The 25472-nt window shown below is 40.0% G+C and overlaps 2 protein-coding genes across 3 annotated transcripts in view; both read right to left on the bottom strand.

The window, feature by feature from the left end:
• The window catches only part of tmem268 (transmembrane protein 268), a 43430-nt gene extending 34387 nt beyond the window's left edge, over positions 1 to 9043 (bottom strand). Inside the window, exon 1 of one of the 2 annotated variants that reach the window (XM_043678254.2) lies at positions 8906 to 9043. The gene's annotated coding sequence lies outside the window, so the exon portion shown is untranslated. The remainder of the gene's footprint in view (positions 1 to 8905) is intronic. The other variant, XM_043678251.2, reaches the window with a different exon arrangement.
• A 4647-nt stretch (positions 9044 to 13690) lies between these two features.
• LOC122541471 (V-type proton ATPase subunit G 2-like) lies at positions 13691 to 23756 on the bottom strand. The gene is made up of 3 exons (XM_043678250.2): positions 23537 to 23756; positions 18305 to 18405; positions 13691 to 15224 (listed from the first exon to the last, which is right to left on the bottom strand). Exons 1-3 carry the CDS (start codon positions 23616 to 23618, stop codon positions 15051 to 15053), a joined length of 357 nt encoding a protein of 118 aa, XP_043534185.1. The 5' UTR covers positions 23619 to 23756; the 3' UTR covers positions 13691 to 15050.
• Positions 23757 to 25472: the final 1716 nt, after the last annotated feature.

Here is a 25472-nt window from a genome sequence, read left to right as displayed (position 1 = left end):
TGGAATGGAGAATAGGTCGTACGAGGATAGGTTGAGAGTGCTAGGCCTTTTCTCATTGGAACGGCGAAGGATGAGGGGTGACTTGATAGAGGTTTATAAGATGATCAGAGGAATAGATAGAGTAGACAGTCAGAAACTTTTTCCCCGGGTACAACAGAGTGTTACAAGGGGACATAAATTTAAGGTAAAGGGTGGAAGGTATAGGGGAGATGTCAGGGGTGGGTTCTTTACCCAGAGAGTGGTGGGGGCATGGAATGCGCTGCCTGTGGGAGTGGTAGAGTCAGAATCTTTGGTGACCTTTAAGCGGCAATTGGATAGGTAGATGGATGGGTGCTTAAGCTAGGACAAATGTTCGGCACAACATCGTGTGCCGAAGGGCCTGTTCTGTGCTGTATTGTTCTCTGTTCTATGTTCTAAGAATTCTCTGCCACCATGGTTGATAGGGCCCTTAGCCACGTCCGACCCATTTCACGCACCGCTGACCTCAAATCCTCTTCTCTTCTCTCCCACAGCACCAATGGGGCTCCCCGATCCCCATTTTCAACTCCATCCCGCATCCAAAGCATTATAAGCCACCTCTGGCAGGATGCCAGCAGCAGACACTCTCCCTTGTCAGCAATTTGCAGGGGCCACTCATTCTGGAATACACTGGTCCATGCCTGCTCCACTACCTAAACCCCCCCCCCCCACAGCACAGTCCCATGCAATCACAGGAGGTGCAACACTTGCCTGTTTACATCCTCCTTCCTCACTATCTCAGGGCCCAGACACACCTTCTCTATTTACTTGAACTTCACTCAATCCTGTCTCCTCTACATTTGAGAGATGAAACAAAGACTAGGCAACTACTTTGTGGAACATTTACATTCTGTCTGTACAAACAACTCCATTGCTCACAGGTCCCCAACCTGAAAAAAAAAACTCCTTATCCCTACTTGCTGTTTCTGCCATTAGCCAATTCTCTATTCACATCAATATACTACCTCCAATACCATGGATTCTTACTTTATGACTTAGCCATTTGAAAGATATTCTGCCTTCTGGAAATCCTAATGCAACACATCCTCAAAAAAAATGCTAACAAATTCATCAGAAACTATTTCCCTTTCATTAAGCCATGCTGACTTCACTTCATTAGAATTCCCTTTTGGGAGATGGTTTCTCAGGTGAATGCAGCAAGATGCAGGTCTGAGTGACTCAGCTACACAGGTGGGGAGAAAGGAGTGAGAAAGCAAGAGTTACAGGGATACTGTTGCAATAGGAATAGATTTGACATTTTTGCAGCCACAGATGTGACATCAGGAAGTATGTTGCCTTCCTGGTGCCAGGGTGAAGGACGTCACTGAACAGCTGAGGACATTCTGACAGAGAACAGCAAAATGTTGTGGTGAATGTCAGTACTCACAAAATTGGTTAAAAGAGGAATGATGTCATGCAAGCTGACTATAAGGAGCCAGGAGATAAATTAACATGCAGAACCTCACTGGTAGTAATCTCAGGATTACTCCCAGTGCTATGTGCTCGCAATATTAGCAAAATGAGAACAGACCATTTGAAGGTGTGGACTGGGAGAATGGAATAGGATGAAGGGATTTAGATTCTTGAGGCACTGGGACCAATTCCGGGGAATACGGAGTCTATACTAGCTGGATGGATTGCACCTCATTAGGACTGGGACCAATATTTGTGCAGGATTAGCTAGTACAGTGAGGTAGGGTTCAAACTATAGTGGCAAGGGGATGAGGGCCGAATGGGGAAACAAGACTGAAGGAAATAAAGCTGAAAATAAAAGGTAGAAAAGTAGAAAGCAAAAGTGGAATGCAAGGAAACATGGGTTAGCAGCAAATAAGGACACAAAAGAGTAAAAATGTCAAAAAAAATTCAAGTCTAAATGTACTGTATCTGAATGCAAGTAGTATTGACAATAAGGTATACAAATTAACTCCACAAATAGTTGTAAACAGGTACAATATGATTTTGATTAGAGAGACATGGTCACAAGGTGACCAAGGTTGAGAACTGGACATCCAAGGGTATTCAATCTTCAGGAAGCGCAGGCAAAATCGTAAAGGAGTGGCATTGTTAATGAAATATAAAGTCAATGCAATTGTAAAACAGGATATTGGTGCAGAAAATCTAAATGTAGAATCAGTCTGAGTGGAGTTCAGAAGCCACAAGGCATGATAAACATGAGTGGGAATGGGCTATAAGCCTTCAAACAGTAGTGATAACTAACATAGGAGACTGCATCAAACAGAAACTAAAGATGCATGCAACAAGATGTTATAGTAATCATTGGTGACTTTAACCTACATATAGATTGGGCAAACCACATTAGAGACAAAAAAAAAACTACAGATACTGGAATCCAAAGTAGATAAGCAGGAGACTGGAAGAACACAGCAAGCCAGCAGCAACAGGTGAAGAAGTCAACGTTTCGGGTGTAACCCTTCCTTGGACCTGAAGAAGGGTTACACCGAAACATTACTTCTCCACCTCCTGATGCTGCCTGGCTTGCTGGGCAAACCACATTAGCAATAATACTGCTGCAAATGAATTCCTGGAGCAAGTACTAGATTTTATTTAGGCTAATACATTGAGGAGCCAACTTGGGAACAGGCTATTGTAGGTTTGATTGTCTACAATATGAAGGGGTTAATTAATAAGCCTGTTCTAAATGGTCCTTAAGTGACTACAATATGATAGGATTCTTCATAGTAGAGTAAAGTAGCTCAATCCTCAGCTGCGGTCCTAAATCAAAACAAATGAAACTACTTTTAGTGCCCAGGGTACTAGAAGAGATGGCGGAAGAATAGCCAATGCACTTGTGGTGCATTTCCAATAATCACGGGACTCTGTGGCAGTTCCAGCACCTTTGAAAACAGCAAATATGATGCCACTGTTTAAAAAAGGAGGCAGATGAAAGATGTGGAATTACAGACCAGTTAGCTTAACTTCTGTAGTGGGAAAATTGCTTGAGTCTATTATCAAGGAAGAAAGAGCAAGGCATCTAGTTAGAAATTGTCCCGCCGGGCAGACGCAGCATGGGTTCATGAAGGGCAGGTCATGTTTAACTAATCTTTTGGAATTCTATGAAGACATTCTGAGCAGGGTGTCTTCATAATGTCCCTGTGATGGGGATCCAGTAGATGTGGTAAATCTAGATTTCCAAAAGGCATTCGACAAGGCGCTGCATAAGATAAGGCTGATGCATAAGATAAAGATGCATGGCGTTACAGGCAATATGAATGAGCATGGAGAGAGGATTGGTTAACTAACAGGAAATAAAGAGTGGGGATATTTGAGTGTTTTTCTGGTTGGCAATCAGTGACTAGCGGCGTGCCTCGGGGATCAGTGTTGGGACTGCAATTTACATGGATGATTTGGGGAGTTGGGGACCATGTGTAGTGTGTCAAAGTTTGCAAATGGCACTAAGATGAGTCATACAGCAAAGTGTGCAGAAAACTGCGAAACTTTGCAAAGGGACACAGATAGTTTAAATGTGCGGATAAAGGTCTGCCAGATGGAGGACAATGTTAATAAATGTGAAGTCATCCATTTTGGTAGGAACAACAGTATAAAGGACTATTACTTGAATGGTGAAAAAGTCCAGCATGTGGCTGTGCAAAGGGACCTGGGTGTCCTTGTGCATGAACCACAGAAGGTTGGTCTGCAGGTACAACAAGTAGGAAGGCAAATGGAATTTTGTCCATCATTGCTAAAGGGATTGAGTTTAAAAGCAGGAGGTCATGTTGTAGCTGTGTAGGGTGCTGTTGAGGCCACACCTGGAGTACTGTGTGCAGTTTTGGTCTCCTTACTTGAGAAAGGATGTACTGGTACTGGAAGGGGTGCAGAAGTGGTTCACTTGGTTGATTCCGGAGTTGAGGGGGTTGGCTTATGAGGAGAGACTGAGCAGACTGGGATTATATTCATTGGAATTTAGATGAATGAGGGGGAATCTTACAAAACATATTAAATTATCGAGAGAATAGATAAGATATAAATAGAGAGGATGACTCCACTGGCTAGTGGAACTAGGACGACAGGACACGGGCCCAAAATTAGGGAGAGCAGATTTAGAACTGAATTGAGAAGGAAGTTCTTCACCAGAGGGTTGTGAATCTATGGAATTCCCTGCCCACTGAAGTAGTTGAGGCTTCCACAGTAAATGTTTTTAAAGCTAAGATAGATAATTTTTTGAACAGTAAAGGAATTAAGGGTTATAGTGAGAGGGCAGGTAAGTGGACCTGAGGCTACAAAAAGATCAGCCATGATCTTATTGATTGGCGGAGCAGGTTTGAGGGGCAAGATGGCCTACTCCTGCTCCTAGTTCTAACGTATGTTCTTATATAAGTGGGATGAGTTGGCTACAATACACTGGGCAACCTAATTTAAAAACATTATGGTAGATAGGCAATGGCTAACAATTAAGGAACAAATGTTTGCATTTCTACATGATTCCTTTCTGGTGAAAGGACACAACAGGAATGGTAGTCCTAGCTTAGCAAATAAAAGAAATATGGATCATGTTAGATCCAAAGATTACTCATATAAAGTTGCCAAAAAGACGTAGCAAGCTTGAGGGTTGGGCAATTTAAAATTTAGGGAAGAAACACAGAGATTGACTAAGAGGCAAAAAGTAGAGTATGGGAGTAAACATACAAGGCACATAAAAGCACACTGAAAAATCTTTGTGTTTCTTCCCTAAAGAAAAGGTCCATGAAGTTAAATGCCCCTTACAGTCCAAGAAGGAGAATTGATAATTGAGAATTGAGAACAAGGAAATGACACAGAAATTAAGCAATTATTTCTATCTTCATGGAAGAAGATAGAAATAATTTACCAGAAATGCGAGGGAAACAAGGATCTACAGAGAAGGAGGAATTGAAGGAGATTCATATTACTATAAAAAAAAGTGTTAGAATCATTATAGGAACTGAAATCTGATAAATCTCGAAGGCCTGATAATATATATCCCAGAGTAGGGGGCGGAGGTAGTAGCAATGAAAATAGAAGATGTATTTGTTGTAAGCTTTGAAAATTCTTTAGATTCTGTAACAGACCCCAGACTGGAGAGCCACAAATGTAAGCCCACTCTCGTGAAAAGGAGGGAGAAGGAAAAAAGGGAATTACAATCTAATTAGTCAAACTTCAATAGCAGGAATAATATTGGAGTCAATTATAAAGGATCTAAATTTAGAAAATACCAACACATTTGAATTAAGTCAACATGGATCAGTAAGAATTCAGAGAACTAGCAGCACGAGTAGGCCATCTGGGCCTTCAAGCCTGCTCTGCCATTCAATAAGATCATGGCTGACCTTTTCATGGACTCAGCTCTAATGACCTATCCTCCCACTATAACTCATAATTCCTTTATTTTTCAAAATAACATTTATCTTAGCTTTAAAAACATTTACTGAAGTAGTGTTAACTACTTCACTGGGCAGGGAGCTCCATAGCTTCACAATCCTCCGGGTGAAGACATTCCTTGTTAATTCAGTCTTAACTCTGTTCCCCGAATTTCCTATCCATGGCCATCTTATCTACTCCCTTGATAATCCTCCCTCATTCTTCTAAATTCCAATTAATATAATCCCAGTCTACTCAGTCTTTCCTCATAAGGCAAACCGTCAACCTAGTGAACCTCCTCTGCACCTTTCTTGAGAAAGGAGATCAGAACTGCACACAGCACTCCAGGTGTGGCCTCACCAACAACCTGTACAGTTGCAACATCACCTCCCTGCTTTTCAACTCAATCCCTTTAGCAATGATGGACAAAATTCCATTTGCCTTCCTAATTACCTGTTGTACTTGCAGACCAACCTTCTGTGATTCATGCACATGGACACCCTGGCCCCTCGACGTAGCAGCATGCTGTAACTTTTTATCTTTCAAGTAACAGTCTTTTTTACTGTTATTCCAACCAAAATGAATGACTTCACATTTGTTAACATTGTATTACATCTGCCAGACCTTTACCCACTCACTTAAAAGTATTTATGTTCCTCTGCAAAGTTTCACAGTCCTCTGCACACTTTGCTCTGCCACTCATCCTAGTGTTATCTGCAACCATTGCCACACTACATGTGTTCCCCAACTCCAAATCATCTATGTAAATAGTGATCTATGAAAGGGAAATTTTTTGACAAATCTACTGGAATTTCGTTTGAGGATGTGACGGAGAACAGATGAAGAACTACCTTCATTAGTCAGAGTATTGAGTGCAGGAGTTGCGAGGTCATGTTGTGGCTTTAGAGGACATTGGTTAGGCCACTGTTGGAATATTGCATACAATTCTGGTCTCCTTCCTATTGGAAAGATGTTGTGAAAATTGAAAGGATTCAGAAAAGATTTACAAGGATGTTGCCAGGGCTGGAGGATTTGAGCTGTGGGGAGAGGTTGAATAGGCCAAGGCTGTTTTCCCTGGAGTGTCAGAGGCTGAGGGTTGACCTTATAGATGTTTATAAAATCATGAGGGGAATGGATAGAATAAGTATTTTCCCTGGGGTGGGGGAGTCCAGAACTAGAGGGCATAGTTTTAGGGTGAGAGGAGAAAGATATAACAGAAACCTAAGTGGCAACTTTTTCATGCAGAGGACGGTACATGCATGGAATGAGCTGCCAGAGGATGTGGTGGAGGCTAGTACAATTACAACATTTAAAAAGCATCTGGGTGGGTATATGAATAGGAAGGGTTTGGAGGGATATGGACCAGGCGTTGGCAGGTGGGACTAGATTGGATTGGGATATCTGGTTGGCATGGACAAGTTGGACCGAAGGGTCTTTTTCTGTGCTGTACATCTTTATGGCCAATAGATGTGATGCATTTGTACTTTCAGAAAGCTTCTGTAAAGTCTCACATAAGGGATTACTGTGACATATCAAAGTGCTGGGGATTATACGCTGGAATGAATTTAGAATTCTCTGAGAAAGGAAACAAAATAGGAAGAAATGGGCCTTGTTTTAGTGTGGAAGGCTAAAGTTTATAGATATATACAGATGTGATATCAGAGAGATGTAGAGAGCTTATGCTCTAGCTATTCACAACATATATCAATAAGTTGGATGAGGGAATCAAATATAATGTTCAAAGTTTTCCAGATGCCACACAAACTGGGTTGAATGTGTGAGATGAAAAAGATGGAAAGAACTTTTAAGGTGATTTAGACAAGTGAGCAAATGCACAGCAGATGCAGTATATCATGGATAAATGTGAAATTGTTTGCTTCAATAGGAAAATCAGCTTGGCAGAGTATTATATAACTGATGAAAGATTGGGAATTACTTTACAATTGTGACTGGATTTCAAAAAAAAGTTCAGCATGTTGAGGTCATAACAGAGGCTGCAGAAATACAAGTCTAACCTTCCCTTTACTTGACAAATTTTAGTTACTTCTCTGGTCTGTTGAAGTTATTGAGAAAGTGGAAGTCAGTGCATGGAGTTAATCACACCAACAAAGTAAGCCAATCAGGCGCAAGAAAGAAATATTAGCTTAGAATAACTTTAGAGAAGTAGGATTAAAGACTGCATTGCCAAAGTCATTTTCGTCTTTTATTCTTCTTTCCACAGTATTATATTGCAGACTGAAAAATACAAAGTTGCTGCCCAGTACTGCTCACTCTTTTGTGTAATTTATATTAAGGGTAGCAGTCCCATGAAGATTCATAACAATCACATTTTTTAAGCTAAATTCCTACAAATTGTAGTTCCAACAACAAACATTCTTCTGTTCATCAGTGAAACGCCAAAGTTGACTGTTGATTTACATGTTTTTCTTTAAACACTATGCCTTTTCTTTTAACATATGTCAGAGTTGGGAAACAGTAACATTAGCTGCCAGACTTAGCTGAGACATGACAATTGGGAAAAGTTGAGGTCATAACAACATAAGAAATATGTGACCCGTGGGACCTGCTGCATCATTTAACAAGATCATGGTTGATCTTTTCATGGACTCAGCTCCACTTACCCACCTGCTCACCATATCCCTTAATTCATTTACTGTTCAAAAATCTATCTTTGCCTTAAAAACATTCAACAAGATAGCCTCAACTGCTTCATTAGACAGGAAATCCCACAGATTCACAGCCCATTGGGTGAAGATCACAATTTGGAATGACAACATACAGAGAAAGCATCATGAACAAATTAGATTCATGGAATGACTACAGCCCAGAACAAAACCATTTGGTCCATCGTGTCCATGCCAGCTCTTTATAACAAACATTCACCCAGATCTAATCCCTGACCCTTTTCCCCAGAGCCCAATAACTTTGCTCACTACACAAGATAGATAAGCCAATTCTATTTTGAAAGCCTGGATTCAAACTGCCTTCGCTCAACCATTGCAGCCCAGATCCTCACCGCTTGCACCAGAGGTAAACACTCTCCTCACATCGCCAATCTTTTGTCAACAACCCCTCTCCCTGTGCTGCAAGAGATATGGTCTTCTTGCAGATGAGACCTAAACCTCTGGGGTGAAACATCCCACGTTTCTACTTCGGCCAATGAGCCAATATCCCCCATCCTCCACAGGGTGGCTTATCCATACCAACACCAAGGAAGGGAGGAGAGGTAGGTATATCAGCTCATGGTCTCTGTTGCTTGCGGGAGCTGCCTGTGGGCAAATTAGTTCCACCACATCCCTGTATTTGCTGTAGTGTTTTAGTTTACCAGAATGTTATGTAAGAAAGGTGTTGTATGAATATGTTTTCTTTCTTACACAGACAGCATCACACTGAACCTTGCTGTATAATATTTGATGACTAGTACAAACTGCAGCAACCTGGGATACACAGTTAACGGTTATGGATGCACCTTCGCCCTTGACAGACACTTTGCCAGTCCACTCTCCTCGCGACCTCCCTGTCGTTATGGCTGGAGCCTAAAACAATCACTTACCCCCATTTTCGCCAGACCATTTGCTTTCCCATTTCCAATCACACGAGACCGACCGAAAAGATCAATCACGTTGATTGGCCGCTGATTGACGCCATTGGCGATCTGCGCCTCCTCATGCCCGAGGACAGGCAGGGGCAATCTCGGTGTCGATTGGACGAAGGCTACGTCAATCGTCTGACGATAGGGGTGGGGTACAGACCGGATTCGCGGATACGCCAGGAGGGCGTGTCCATGCGTATCTCGACATGTGATAGGATGGCAGAGGTGCCAGTGAAAACAAGGGGAACGGGGACGGCGGCGAGCCGCTCAGAGGGATGAGATGAACGAGTCCCGGCTTAGGGGGCGTGTCTATTGCCGCCAAGGGCGCTACGGATAGGCTAGAAGCCGTACAAATTGATGACGTAAGGACGATATCGGCATCCAATAGATTCAATGAGATGTCAGTCAAGGCACGGGGGGCGGGCTTTGTAGGAGCACTTTCGGGGGACGTGGAGCGAGACGGGTGAAGGGGGACGGAAACTCACTGATTGGTTAATAGGCGGGACAGGTGTGTGACGGACGGACCAACCCGGCACCTGATAGGCGGTGGGAGGTGTCAATCAAGATGAGTGGCAGTACGGTTGACGGGAACCTAACGGTTTCTGCTCGAGCCTCCAGCAAAACCGGGGAGAGAAAACCCGGAGGGAGGATGGAGAGGATAATGTGGGAAATAAATAAATAAATAAATAAAAACATTCTGGGGGAGGAGGGTGAGAAAATGTCCCATGCGTTTAGCAGAGTTATTGTCACTCCGCCCTTCACGAGGGCGCAGACCAATTCTCATCATCTCTCACAAAAACAGAAGTTGGCTGGAAAAGCCCCGGCAGCATCTGTGCAGAGAAATCAAAGTCAGTGTTTCGTGTCCGGTGACCCTTCCTCAGGAATGATGGTAGCTGGAGCAATGTTGGCTTCAAACTGCAGCAAACCCCATTGGTGTTCTCAGAACGCTGCTGGTTTCAACCAGTGAAGGTCCAGAAACTCTCACTTTCAACATGACAGCGCACTCGGGCAGGGTCGACCCATCTTTGTGGAAGGGGAAACCACGTTTGGCTAAGACTTTTTCTTTCTGAGATCTTTTGTGAGAAAGTAAAGAGAGTGTTGTGGATAAAGCCCGAGGATGTCCTGTGCTGGATAAGGTGCAGAGAACAAAACGGTGAGGAATTATCAAGAAATAGGGAGGAGGTATGAATTGATCATCTTAAGTGCCACAAGAATCTGAAATGGAGTCTCAAATATTTACAAGTTAGATTAATTACTTTGATGAAAGAACCCAGATCATCATCAAGGCAATGGCAAAATGGAATACTTTTAATTTGCCTGGATGAGTGCAGCACCAACAACACTCCAAACGTCCAGGACAAAGTGACCCACACCTTATCCATTAATTTCAAAAATTTACTCCCTTCACCACCAAAACACAGTAGCAGTGTGTGTTACCTATAAGATGCACTGCAGTGTCTCACCAAGGCACTTGCCAAATCTGCAATCTTTACCATCGAGTTAGACAAGAGCAGCAGAAGGTCCAGAGGTGGTCCATTGGACTGCATGATATAATATGAGAGGCTTACCTGCCAGCTGTCACATAGTTACTGTGGGGTAATGGTAGAGAGTGCAAGGCCAATGATTTGTAACTGAAGAAATTTTACTCAGTCCTATAACAAGGAGTTCTGTGACAGTTACTTTTATCAAATTTCCTCCAGCCATCCCTTTAAGGACGGTTAGGTCTGCCATTTAAGACCTGGTACAATGTGGCACAACCTACATGGTACCAGACCTTAATCCACTTTGAACTTGAATTTCCCATACAGAGCGTAGGACTATGGTTTACATATTTAAGCTGGGGTGCTAGGGAATCAAGTCATTATGAACTCTGGTATGCCTCAGTTCCAGGATGGCTGTGATGCAGCGATACATAAAATATGGAATGCTTTAGCTCAAGTTAGTGGGGCAAAAGAGCCAAATCGCTAGGATAAATTTTGATGCCTAAGAGCACATCTCATGAACAGGCCTGTTGGATGTTTACCAGAATAACCAAGACACTCTCTGGTAACAGTATAGCTGTAATTAGTATTAGTAAGAACATGAGAAATTCTCATTCTGCCTACTAAACATGCACGAAGACAGAGTTGTCAAATGCACTCACCGTCAGTCATATGGCAAATCAAGGCTTAAGTGTAAGATTTTAATCAGATGGACATTAGGACCCTGCAGCAGCCTTAACTGAGCACATAGTTCCACTGTCTGCCACAATGCATAACAATGCCAGAAATATATAGAAAACCCAGAGGAAAAGCAATCCTTCACATTGTAAAAATTATAACTGATCACCATGATTTTTAAAAAAAATTAATTCACAGGATGTGGGCATCACAGGTTGGGCCAACATTTATTGCAATAAAGAGACACATTTAAAGAGCTGATAGGATGTTGAAAAAGATTTAGTTGCTGCACGGTGTAGTGACTATTTGCTGCTACTTTTGAAAGAACTGCACTAATTGCACTATTTTTCATTCTTAGTCCTGTCTCCCACATGCAGTTTATCTCCACAAGATTGCTTTTAAGATTCACCCCATTCTTCATGTGGCAAACATGAATACCTGATCACCACAGACATCAATATCCTATCGTACCACATTGACCTAGCACCTCTATGACTTGGCTTCAGCCAAACTTAGTAATCTTCCAATTTAGAGAACCTCGTGAGAAGGTTGACCACTATGACTGCATATGCGACACCCTCTTGTGACATGGGTATGTGTGGTGAGTTTGTGTAGATGCTGCCCAATAGTAGAATAATGCAAGAAGGATGCTACACAGAACAGGAAACAAATTGACATATTCAGAAAATCCATCTTCCACAATGCCTTTCAAAATTATTATGCATCAGGAACTACCTGAATATTTGGCATTTACTTATGTTTATTTTCAGTAATTGGCAATATCAAGAGACTGACAGACTGGTTGAATTACCAAATATAATACTCTCCAGGTAAACACACGGTACACCAAATGACTGCAAAGCATCCATACTATGAAAGAACTGCGAAAAGATAATCTCATGTGAAATATCACTGTAACATTGTAAATAAAATAAAACTGTAATTGCAAAATGATTCACTTATAATTATTTACAAAAAACATAGTGAAAGAGATTTATTATTTTTATTGGGTCAGTAAAACTCATCTTGATTTATGTTCTTAATACCAAAGCTTTTAGGTCATGCTGCAAAAGACAAGAATTAAACCTGCAGCAGTTGGTAGTATCCAGGGAAATTAGTGGACAGTGGCAACTATGATGTCATTCCAAAAATGAATGTTTGTTGGTGAGAGCAATGGAAGACGGTTTAGGAATAAAAAATGGTATTTGTGCTCCCTTAGGAATTTAAATGAGATTTTGTTTATCCTTTCCATTTTTGATATTGTTAACCTTGTGATAAGTTTGAAGATACTATTAATAATTTGAAAATCACACAACACTAGGTTATAGTCCAACAGGTTTAATTGGAAGCACACTAGCTTTCGGAGTGATGCTCCTTCATCAGGTGATAATGGAGGGCTCGATCGTAACACAGAATTTATAGCAAAAAATTTGCAGTGTGATGTAACTGAAATTATACATTGAAAAATTGATTGTCTGTTAAGCCTTTCATCTGCTAGAAGACAATGATAGTTTCACTTCTTTCATGTGTAAATCACAAAACCTTTTTTTTAAAGTTGCATTCTCGGGTTAGCTGTTAACAATGGTGATAGCTAGACAATATGTTGAAGGTGTTAGCCCCCTGTGTTCACTGTCTACGACCTGATGTTTAGATTGATTCTAATCTAAAAAGTGAGATAACAAGAGTTTTACATAAATTCATGCAGTTTTTGAGCTCAGAGTTCTACATGAATGTATGCAGTTTTTGAGCAAAGTGCAATGTATCTCTGCAAGTACAAATTCACCCCACAAAATATATGTGTGCATGTGGGTCTTTGTCTGTCTGTGTGTGTGTGTCTGTCTGGGGTGGGGGTTGTGAGTGTGAGAAAGTGAGTGCAGTCCCCTCCCTATGGGTACCAACCGGGACCTTGGGTTCATGTCACATTACAGATGATCACCATTGCACTACACACACACACAGATATTCCTACACGCACACACACTCTCACATACACACGGACACAAGTATACACAGACACGCACACGGACACACACACACCCTTATAGACATACACACTCACACATGCACCCCCTCACAGACTTAAGACACTCTGCACTCACTACACACACACACACACACTTTCTCACACTCACAACCCCCACCTCAGACAGACAGACGCACACAGACAGACAAAGTCCCACTTGCACACATATATTTTGAGGGGTGAATTTGTACTTGGAGAGTTACATTGCACTTTGCTCAAAAACTGCATACATTCATGTAGAACTCTGAGCTCAAAAACTGCATGAATTTATGTAAAACTCTGTTATCTCACTTTTTAGATTAGAATCAATCTAAACATCAGGTCATTGACAGAGAACACAGGGGGCTAACACCTTCAACATATTGTCTAGCTATCACCATTGTTAACAGCTAACCCGAGAACACAACTTTTAAAAAAAGGTTTTGTGATTTACACATGAAAGAAGTGAAACTATCACTGTATTCTAACAGATGAAAGGCTTAACAGACAATCAATTTTTCAATGTATAATTTCAGTTCCATCACACTGCAAATTTTTGCTATAAATTCTGTGTTACGATCGAGCCCTCCACTATCACCTGATGAAGGAGCATCGCTCCGAAAGCTAGTGTGCTTCCAATTAAACCTGTTGGACTATAACCTGGTGTTGTGTGATTTTTAACTTTGTACACCCCAGTCCAACACCGGCATCTCCAAATCATCGTTAATAATTTGGCTATTGCATGTAACTGTTGACAATGTACCATCAATGTGTTACTGTACATGTATTTTCAACTTCCTTTCAAATGCATTATAGACCAGGTAATTTGTTTTCTTAGATTTTACAGAATTTTAGTACTTATTTTTCATACTCCAGATGCTGATACTGTTCCATTTCAATACATTTTACTGACAGCAACCTCTGCAAATTACACCTTGATGGTCACTCATTACTGAAGGCCTCGGTAGTCAACTCAGACCAAATACTTGAGGCCTAAGTCTTGAAGATCAGAACAAATATCTTATAAGTATATTAAATATGAATGTAAGAGATTTTGGTTGGTTAGTTTAGGGTTTTTCAGTGTATGTAGTGAGTGGATTGGATTTTGTTGTGAGACAGAAATGAATGACCCTGGCTAACTGCAGTTACAAAGGATATTGTTTAACTGATTTAACTGATGATCATAAATATCTCTCATGTTAGTTGGCCTGGTTATTATAACAAAATTGTATGGCCCACTGGCTGGAGCTCAGGAATTTTGCATTATAAAATGTCACTGCATCTGCAATACTACATATTGTGAGTAACTAACTTCAACTGTGCATCAATGAGAAGAGAAAATCAGAAGGGAGGCTTTGGGTCACTAGTCAAAGCCTTGCATCAAGAAACAGACAGAAAAGTGGGAAGCATAACACGATGATCTGGGACAGAGTATACTAGTAGCATCAGGATCTCAGGTGCAATAATGCAACAAGGGAAGAGAGAATGGCTGTGATTGAAAAAAAAATGATTAAATAAGCAATTTAAAAATAACATAATATTTTAATACTGGAGAATCCCTATCAGCAATTTCTGTGCAGGACATGAGGAAAATTCACCAATTTAGCAACAATCTTCCATAATTCCAAGAATTCATGAGCACATTGAAATGGACTGAATGAACTCCCAATTTTCAGAAGGTGAATCTAATAGTAGTGGCAAATGTTTTTAGATCAATGCTGGCTTTCTGTATGTAGCATATTTCATGTATTCTCAGTTATTCCCATGAACAACTGGGAGAGACACAATAATTTACAACTTGTGAGCAGTGTATTACAAGCAGGAGAATTGATGCTTTAGCCAATCACTTAACCAGGTCTGAATTTTAATTTTTGACAAGTGGCTAGCCATTATTGTTGAGGCACCGGTTGTGGTGCAATGGTAGATCATCACATTTTATGCTTGCCTACATCTTAATGCGATAATTGTGGTGTATTTCAGGCTTGATGTCACACACCAGCATTAGCAGTTGGCGAAGGACTTTCTCCTTGTTGCGGTGATGGTTGGCCTGCATTGCCTGGATCTTCTGACGTGTCTGTTGCTCGACCTCCGCTGCCAAGTTACCTTGGGACCCCATAACCTTTATCAAAAAAAAGAGAAAAGAATGGGGTGCATAGTGGGATTCCCAAAGGTGAGTTGAAACACATATTATCCAAAGCTAATGTTTTGCTTTTGTTCTCCTCAAAGTTTTTAAAATGCTCAAACTTGGTTCATAACAATAAAAATCCTAAAAAAAATTATCAAAGGGCTAAAGGGGAGAAGAAATAGAACACAATAATTATCATTAGAGAAAGAGTATTAGGGGAAACTATTAGGATTAAAGGCCACTAAGTTACTTGAACTTGATTAGTATCCTCAGCTGCAACCCAACAAGTGCTTCAGAGATAGTGGACACACTGGTAGAAATTGTTGAAGAATTCTTAGATTCTGTAAAAGTTAGTGTATTCGAAAACTGTCAATGAAATATCTATACTCAAAAAGGGAGGGTGTCCAAAAAAGGTAGCTCGAGGTCAATTAGCCTAATATCATTGTGAAAATGTTAGCATCTCTTATAAAGGATAAAATAGGGGAGCATTTAGAAATATATAATATGATCAAGCAGAGTCAGCATAGCTTCATAAAGGAGAAATCATGTCTAACAAATTTACTGTTGAGAAGCTAACAATCAGAATAGATAAAGAGGAACCAAAAGATACAATATATTTGGATTTCAAAATGTGTTCGATAAGGTACCACATAAAAGGCTACAACATAAGAGTCCGTAATGCTGGGAAATAGTATATAATAGCATAAACAAAGAACTGGCTAACTTATATAAATCAAAGAATTAGGATACGGAGAGTATTTTCAAGGCACAGTGATCAGTTTTGTGATCACACTTACTTACAATGTTACGGACTTGGATTAGGGATGTGAATGTCCTATTGCCAAGTTTATGGATGACATAAAAATAGTTTGGATGGCAGGTAGTGAGGGGACACAAGTTGTCTAAAGAGTGATCAAGACAAGTGAGTGGGCAAAAACTTGAATGATGGAATATAAAATGGGAAAATGAGAGATTATGCACTTTGTCAGGAAGAATTGAAGAATTGAATGGGGAAAGACTGCAGAAAGTTGCAATGAAGAGACATTTGGGGGTCCTTATGCATGAAACACAAAAAGCTAGCATACAAGTTCATTGAATAATAGGAAAGGCAAATGGATTTTTCTTAGCCTTTACGTCAATGGGAATGAGTATAAAAATAAAGGCAGTCTTGCTAAAATTATAAAAGGAACTAATCAGACCACAAACAAACAGAATACTGGAGAAACTCAGCAGGTCTGGCAGCATCTGTGGAGACAGAAACAGAGATAGAATTTTGAGTCAAATTATGACTTCTTTGGAACTAATCAGACTGTGCCTGCAGCACTGGGAACCGTTTTGGCTAACTAAAGGTGTACTGGCCTTGGAGGCAGTTCAGAGAAGGCTCACTGGTTTGGCTTTGGAATGGAAAGATTTTCTTACTTGAAGAGTTTGGGTAGGTTGGACTTGTACTCATTGGAGCTTAGAGGAATGAGAGAAGATCTTATTGAAACATACAAGACTGTTTAGGAGCTCCCCATCCTTCCTGAGATTTCCTTCCTTCCCATATGCTTCTGAGGGTGTCCTTTGTCCTCTAATATCTCATTTGAGAGTGATGTTCATGTCCTGAAATTATGTACAGCAAGCTCAAGGACATAGGAGCCATTCAGCCCTTCAACGAGATCATGGCTGATCTGTGGTCTAACTCGCTATATCTGTCTTTACCCATATTTCTTAATACCTTCACCTAATAAAAATTTATCTATCTCACATTTAAAGTGAACAACTGTTCCTGTATCCATTGATGTTTGTCAAAAAGAGTTCCAAACCTCTACCACGTTTTGTGTGCCAAAGTGCTTCCTATCATCTCTCCTGAATGGTCTGGCCCTGATTCTCAGACAATGCTCCCCAATTCTAAATCCCCAGTGAAAATAGTTTATTATTATCTATCCATTCTTTTTCACTAATATTTTGAAGACTTCATCAGATCACCCCTAGGTTACACTGCAGTTGTACAAAACCTTGGTTGGATCCCATTTGGATTGCCGTGATCAGATCTGGGCACCACACCAGATCTGGAAGGATGTATTAGCCTTGGAGTGACTACAACATAAGTTTACAGTATTGATACTTGGACCTCAGGGGTTAGATTATGAAGAGAGATTATATAAATTAGCACTGTTTTCTCCAGTTCAGTTACCCCATTCTTGATTATAAACTCCAACAGTCTCCACCAGTGGGTGTTAATCTAATTGATCTGTAATTGCCTGGTTTTCCTCTTTTGCCCTTCTTAAAAGTTATTTGACTGTGTTCTCTCCTTGGGTTGATCAGCAAATGTGGAAATAATAGCAAGTTAGCCTCTTTCAAGTTCAACCAATTGTTAGAATTGAGCATAATGTTACTTCTTTTCAAGAGTTCCATCCAGATTTTTAGTTTATCTGTTCTCTCCACACATGCAGACTAACAAGTGATTCTTTCCAGTATTTTTGGTGTTTGTTTTACTTACTATGAAACATTTTGTCACCTGACATTCATAAATACAGCTCCAACAGCAGTCACTGGACTATATCAAAGAGAAGAAGATAATAGTTCTAACCACAGGACACTCCAATCAATTACACTGTTTTTACTACAGTTCTAGGTGTGGACTGCTAATGTAGCAAAAATTAGGGATAAAGCAGGTACGTGCATCATAAACTGGAGGAACTCACTAAGTTCCAGGACTGCTTGAAAGTTTCAGTTAAATCTGAGCAGCCAAATGAAGTATGTTAATTTAATGTTGAAATGTTAACTCTCTTCTCTCCACGGATGCCGCCAAACCTGAGTCTCTTCAGCATTCTCTTTGTTTTTCCCTAAAGGTTATGCATGGACCAGAATCCACAATCTCCATGACCACTGTGCCAATAATAGCATTTTGGTGCAAAATTTTCTTAAAACTGACTTCAAATTCTCAAAACTCAATGGTGAGTTTGGAATACATTTCCACTGGATTACAAACTTGGGCTTCATTTCTAGTCATTATTCTTGAAATTCTCAAGCAATGAGGAGGGAATATTCACATAAAGTAATAGCCTCGGCCAATTTTGCAGATCACTTACTGCTTCTTGCTTATGTTTGAAGTCCTTCTCCCTCTCCAGACGATACTGTTCAATCTCACCCTGTGCTTCTTCCTTCGCTTGCCTCAGCCGCCGAGCCTTGCCTAAAATAAGAAAGCAACTGCTCACTCGAAACCTTTCATTTACGTTAATGCAAGTGCAATAATCTCTTATTCACAAATGTTTGAAGTGTACAAACTGTTACTTAGTTTTACATTAGTAACCTCTCATTTGCAATGAACTGAGTGCATTAACCTGAGCTTTACTTTATTCTCTGTATAGCATCTTATGAAATTGTTGAATTCTTGGAAATAACAGTTTTTATTTATCAGATTCTCAACTGTGGTCATCAGTGGTCACAGTGGTATATTATAGTTCACTCAAAATCTGAGTTGCCTTCATAAGATATACTTTCATATACATGTCTGGATGTATCAATAGTGATGGTAATGTACTTCAATGTTCTTTCAATCGTTTGGCTGACCAGGAAGTATTTGCAAGTTAACCTGTTTGGCCACATTACAAATGAACCTTTTTTGGACATCAGGTCCTGAGGTGCAACTCAAATCCTTGAGTTTCTGGCTAGGAGACAGGGATGCTACCCACTGCATCACAAGACCACCCACAGTAATCCCAAGGATTCCATTTGTTTAGGATTGAAGTTAAAAATCTCACTTGCTATGTTCTAATTCTTTTTTTTATCTTTCTTCTAACATCTGAGAAGTTTCCTTTTACATATCATGACTGACTATAATACAGAAGCCATTTGTAATCATATAAAGGATTTCTTATTCTAACCACTGCTAGATGGAACATTATTATTTATATGCCTTTGGTATAGACACAAAATTGTTATACCTCTTTATTTCAACTGATCCATTAACCAGTGGATACTGTAAAAATTCAAAAATTAGAGCATTTCTTTTAGTTTTTCAATTTATCTGTCCTCCAGTGCATATAGTATCATTTTTTGACCTCTTAATCACCTCATTTATATTTAACCATACGGATTATTTTAAGACAGTAAGACCATATGATGTAGGAACAGAAGTAGCCATTCAGCCAATCAGGCTACTACATCATTCAATGAGATTATGACTGGTCTGAAAATACTCAGTTCCTCTTTCCTGCCTTTTCCCTGCAATCCTGATTCCCCTACTGATTAAAAAAAAATCTTCCAACTCAGCCTTGAATATACTTAACGACCCAGGCTCAAAAGCCCTCTAAAGGTAAAGAACTCCACAGGTTCACTGCCCTCATAAGAAATTCCTACTCCTCTTTGTCTTAAATGGGAGACCCCTATTGAGATTGTGTCCTCTGGTAATGGACTCTCCCAGAAAGAGAAACAACCTTTTTATATCTAATAGTGTATATTTCAATAAAGTCACCTGTAATTCTTCTAAATTCCAATGCGTATAGGCCCAACCAATTCACCCCGTCCTCATAAGACGTTGTCCAGGATTAGCCTCGTGTACCTTCTCTAATGTCAGTGTATATTTCCTCAGATAAGAGGCACAAAACTGTTCACAGTCTTTCAGCTGTACTCTGAATAGTGCCTGCTTAGCTTTAGCAAAGCCTCCTTACATTTGTACTCCATTCCCCTTGAAATAAAGACCAGCCTTTCCTATTTCCCACAGAAGTAGAATTCTATCCTTTTGTGATTCATGTATGTAGTCTCCCAAATCCCTCTGTTCTGTAGCTTTCTGCAGTTTTTCTCCATTTCAGTAATATTCAGCTCCTCTACCTAAAATGCATAATTTCACATTTTCTCATTAGATTCCATCTGCCAGGTTTTTGACCATTCGCTTAACCAGTTGATATCCTTTTTAAGATTCTTTGTATCATCTTCACTACTTGCCTTCCCAAATATTTTTGTGTCATGCACAAACTTAGTTATAATACATTCATTTTCCTCATCCAAGTCATTAATATATGTTGTAAATAAGTGTGACTCCAGCAATGATCCCTATTCCACTAGTTATTGTGATCCATTAATTATAGATTACCTTTCTCAAAAATGCCTCACTTATCCCAACTTGCTTTCTTCTACTATTTAGCCAATTCTTTATCCATGCTAATATTTTACATTTAACGCTATTTTATTTTATCTTAAGTAGCCTATGTATAGTACTTTATCAAATGCCTTGAAAATCCAAATATATAACATCCACAGCTATTCCTTATTTATCTTGCTTGTTACCTCCTCAAAGAATTATAGTAAATTTGTCAGGATGATTTCCCCTTCATAAAACCATGTTGACTGTGATCATATGATGTATTTCTAAATGATCTGCTATTACATCCTTTATAATGAGCACTGACATTTTGACAATAACAGACATTGAGCTAACCAGGTTATAATTACCTTTTTTGTCTCCTTTCTTTTAAATAAAAGGTGTTACATTTTCAGTTTTCCAATCCTTTGGGACCTTTCCAGGATATAAGAATTATTGGATTATTACTACCAGTGCATCTGCTATCTCTCTGGCAATTTCCTTTAATATCCTAGGATGCATCCTGTCAGCTTTAGGGGACTTAACAGTCTTTAGCCCTGTTAGTTTACCTTACAATTCTTTCTCCAGTGATATTTATAGTATTTATCTCCTTTCCTCTTTTTCCCCCTTAATTATTTAGTAATTTTGGAATGCTATTCATGTCTTCCACTATGAAAATTGAAACAAAGTATGTATTCATCTCCTCTGCCATTTCCTGGCTCTCCATTATTACATCCCAAACCTCATTCTTGAGTGGGCCAATGTTTACTTTGGCCAGCTATCTTTTTTAATGTATTTAAAGAAGCTGCTGCTGTGTGTCTTGATGTTGCTTGCACATTCACCCTCAAAGTCTCCATCTTTATTATTTTTGAGTCATTTTTTATGTTGGCTTTTAAAAGTGTCCCAATCTTTATCATGTATTTTATTTTTATCTTTCAATTTAATGCTTTTTCACCATAATACTGTTTCTTTGCTGTGGTAGACAAACAGGAGGCTGGAAGGACACAGCAAGCCAGACAGCATCAGGGAGTGCACTAGTCAATGTTGGCTTTTAACAGTGTCCCAATCTTTATCATGTATTTTAATTTTATCTTTCAATTTAATGCTTTTTCACCATAATACTGTTTCTTTGCTGTGGTAGACAAACAGGAGGCTGGAAGGACACAGCAAGCCAGACAGCATCAGGGAGTGCACTAGACAATGTTTCGGGTATAACCTTTCTTCAAAACTAGATGTGGGGGTCGACGGAACGACAGATAAAGAGGGGACGAGGGTAAGGTGGGGTGGGGAGAGCAGCACAGCGGAATGGTGAGATAGTGATAGGATGGTCAACATGAGGGATGAATCTGGTTGGTAATTGGAAGGAAGTGTCGAAAATCATTGAGTTCTCGAATTTCAAATAACCCTCCCTTCCATTGCCCGCTCCGTTTCCAGCCCTGCCTCCTCCCTTCCATTTCACCTATTGACCCTTCCTTTCAGCTGCCAACTGGATTCATTCAAATCACTTTAGCTCAGTTGACTGGATTATCAGTTTGCAGAGTAGTATGATGCCAACAGCGTGGGTTCAATTCCCATTACCGGTTTGAGGTTGCATGAAGGACTCTCCTTCTCAACCTCCGGTTAAATCTCCACCAGTCACTTTTCTATGGTCCAGTAAGACTATAGTGACACAACAACAGATTCATCCCTCCCATTGACCAACCAGGTAGTACCCACTACCAATGTCCACCTATTATCATAGAATCCCTCCAGTGTGGAAACAGGCCGTTTAGCCCAACAGGTCTACACTTCACCCTCCAAACAGAACCATTCCCTTACCCTATTATTTTACATCTCCCCTGACTAATGCACCTAACTTACACATCCCTGAACACTACAGGCAATTTAGCATAGCCAATTCACCTAACCTGCACCTCTTTGGACTGTGGGAGAAAACTGGAGCACCCAGAGGAAACCCACACAGACACGGCGAAAACATTCAAACTCTACACAGACAGTCGCACATGGCTGGAATCAAACCCAGGTCCCTGGCACTGTGAGACAGCATTGCTAACCACTGAGCCACCGTACCTTAAAACAAAAGGTAAATTTAATATTTTATCTTGATAGTATGTTCACAATTCTATCACTATCTCACAATTCTGCTACTCTTCTCACCCCCAGCTCCCCACACCTCCACACCATGTCCTAAAGAAGGTTTATACCGGAAACGTTGACTTCTCCATCTGATGATGCTGCTTGTCCTGCTGTGTTCTTCGGCCTCCTGTTTATCTATTTTGGATTCCAGCATCTGGAAATTTTTTGTCTCTAAATATCTTTGCTGCAGGCCATGAACTATTTTCTTAAATGTATGACACTATTGGCTGTGTCACTATGGTGTGGATTGTAAATATCAGGTGTCAATTAAATACAGGATAAAGTGAGGACTGCAGATGCTGGAGATCAGACTTGAAGATTGTGGTGCTGGAAAGGCTGAGCAGGTCAGACAGCATCCGAGGAACAGGAGATTCGATGTTTCAGGCATAAACCCTCCATCAGGAAATGTAACCATTTTACTGGAGGGTGGGTCTGAGCAAATGAATCTGTCTGCTTGCTAATTACAGAGTAGTACAGGTCAAGAGGTCTGTCCGCCGCTTTAGTCTCTGAACAGTATAAGTGTAGGATTTACAAAATCTAAAATCAATGGAGTAGAAGCAATAAAATAAATACATATTCATGGTAGATAATTAAAACAGAAGGTAAATTTAATATTTTATCCCTCGGTATCTTGACAGTATGTTAGTTCACAATTCTAGTGGATCTCCAGAAGAATACAAGTCTTTGAATCCTTTTATCTCTTGGTGAAAATGATACCAAAAAATATAATTAAGGCCATACAATTTTCTAATGTTCACTTCCATCTATAAAATATCCTTAAATAAACCCGGTCTTATAGTCTAATGTCCAGACCGGAGGACAGTCAGAAATATAAACCAGCCAGCTTCAATACAATCATGTTATTTCAAATTGAAATTTATTATTTTAAAACTAATTTAAATATTAGCCTTGTTCAAATTATTAATCTATTCCATGTCAAATACAATAAAAAAACTCTTAGATATTAGTCTTTCAGGGTGCAATATGAGAGATAGGAGCAGACATTCCTTCGATAAAACATACTGGAACCATTAAAATACAAGGTGCCATTTTAAAATTGTCATGAACATGAAAGAACTAGATAAAATAAATAGAAAGGTCTTACGTTTCCTGGCCTCAGCAACCTTCTCTGCAGCTCGTTTCTCAGCATGGAGAAGCTGTTGTATTCCTTGTGACTGGCTAGCCATTTTATTTTCTCTATGTCTGCTTCTTCTAGATCAGGTACCAGATGAGGTTCAAAGAAAGATTCCTCAGGGTCCTAGTGCTTGTTCAAATCACCATGACTGTCACAGATTGCAGAGGCAGACCATATATTATTTTTTACCAATTTAACCAAACAATGCAGATGTATATTTCTTTGTAAAATGATTGTCAAGAACTAATTGATCTGTTGATATTGATTAAGTGATTTGATTGGGTAGCTGGAGAGAGTTGTTTCTTCTCGTGTGAATTTGGGGGGGGGGGGTACGGAACAAGGCAGTAAATCTTAATTGTCCACGGAGGGGAGATTTCAACTGAATTTTGGGACTCTTCCCCAGAAAACGATGAAATTAAGGAGGTCAATTTGGGATTAATATGGAGACCATCCACAATCTAATTGAACAATGAACTAAATTTCAGGGTCTGAATAGCCTATTGCTGGCTATTCTTATGTAAAACTGGAATACATTGTTCACTCTCAATGCAGATAAAACCTTGAAGGTATCTTTTGTAACACTCTCCAGGAGACCATGAAATCCCAAGGCCACATCATTGATCATCCATAAAACCATATATCCGTCCATCATTCCTTAAAAGTCCATTTTTCTATCTGTTCTATTCCCTTTATGCATCCTCTAATTTTCTCAAGAAAATAAACAAGTGAGCCCTTTGGAAATCAAACTCAATTTAGGACATCTTAAAATACAATGACAGATTACTGTTTATTCACGTGTTTTATTCTTGGTTATTAGTCAATTAAAAACAAGTGACATTGGGCTGAATTTTCCCTTTTTTTGACAAAGAGTTTAGTTCAAATGGGATTAACTTGAAACCGCCACAGCCCATGGTGAATTTTCCCAGACAATTTTCTGCTTGTCTCATCAATTACACAATAGGGCTTTTTGCCACCTATCTCATGACAGGGTAGCAGAAGTGCTTGCTGCTGCCAGGACTTTGCAATATTTACACCACTGTGACCAGAGACAAATACCAAATTCACACCACTTCATACAGCACAAATTGGAAACCGTCCTTCACGTTCTGCCTGGTTATTCCACAGGGGCCCAGAAAGGCAAGTTAGTTCCTCGATTCAAAGATAGAACTGAAGGTAGATAGGAAGGCAGTGCTTATTCCTGCTGACCAGCAAATAAGGCTTTGGCACCTGAATAAGCCAGCCTGAAGCAAAATAGCTTCTTGAATCAGTTCAGCATCCAGAGTGAAATACTATGCCCACAATGCAGGAAGGTGAATGATCTTCTACCTTCTGCAAGACTATGTTCCTCCATCTTCTCTCTGCTGCCTCACACTCAAGACCACAATTCACTCAATCTGACATTGCATCCGTCTCTAGCCAAAACTCTTGGATTGCAATAGGCAGAAGTGGGTACTGCGGATGCTGGAGATTAGAGTCAAGATTAGAGTGGTGCTGGAAAAGCACAGCAGGTCAGGCAGCATCCAAGGAGCAGGAAAATTGACGTTTCGGGCAAAAGCCCTTCATGGGGAATGTAGATTGCAATGTTCACTCTTGCATGCAACATGTTCACTCAATACGTCTGTTACAATTCATTCCCTAAATTACTAGTTTTACTTGGCCTCTGCACTGTCTACTCAATTTACTGGGAAAACCAGCCAAAATGAATGAGCACTACAAAATGAAGCTGAGTGTCAAAACATACGACCTGTATAGATATGCAAGATTTATGCATTTTCCTTTGTGCAAAATGATCTAGCAGAAGCATACAAGTCATAAGAGTTCTGAGGGAGGTTGCTGAGGAAATAGCGGAGGCGTTGGTTGAGTCACTGGAGTCAAGGAAAGTCCCGGATGATTGGAAGATCGCTGT

The sequence above is a fragment of the Chiloscyllium plagiosum genome, unplaced genomic scaffold (genome assembly GCF_037043375.1).
Source record: "Chiloscyllium plagiosum isolate Xiang-an unplaced genomic scaffold, Cpla_swu_hap1 HiC_scaffold_35, whole genome shotgun sequence".
Taxonomy (NCBI): Eukaryota; Metazoa; Chordata; class Chondrichthyes; order Orectolobiformes; family Hemiscylliidae; genus Chiloscyllium; species Chiloscyllium plagiosum.
The sequence above is the reverse complement of the archived record's forward strand: the minus strand, read 5'-3'. Positions and strand labels throughout refer to the sequence as shown.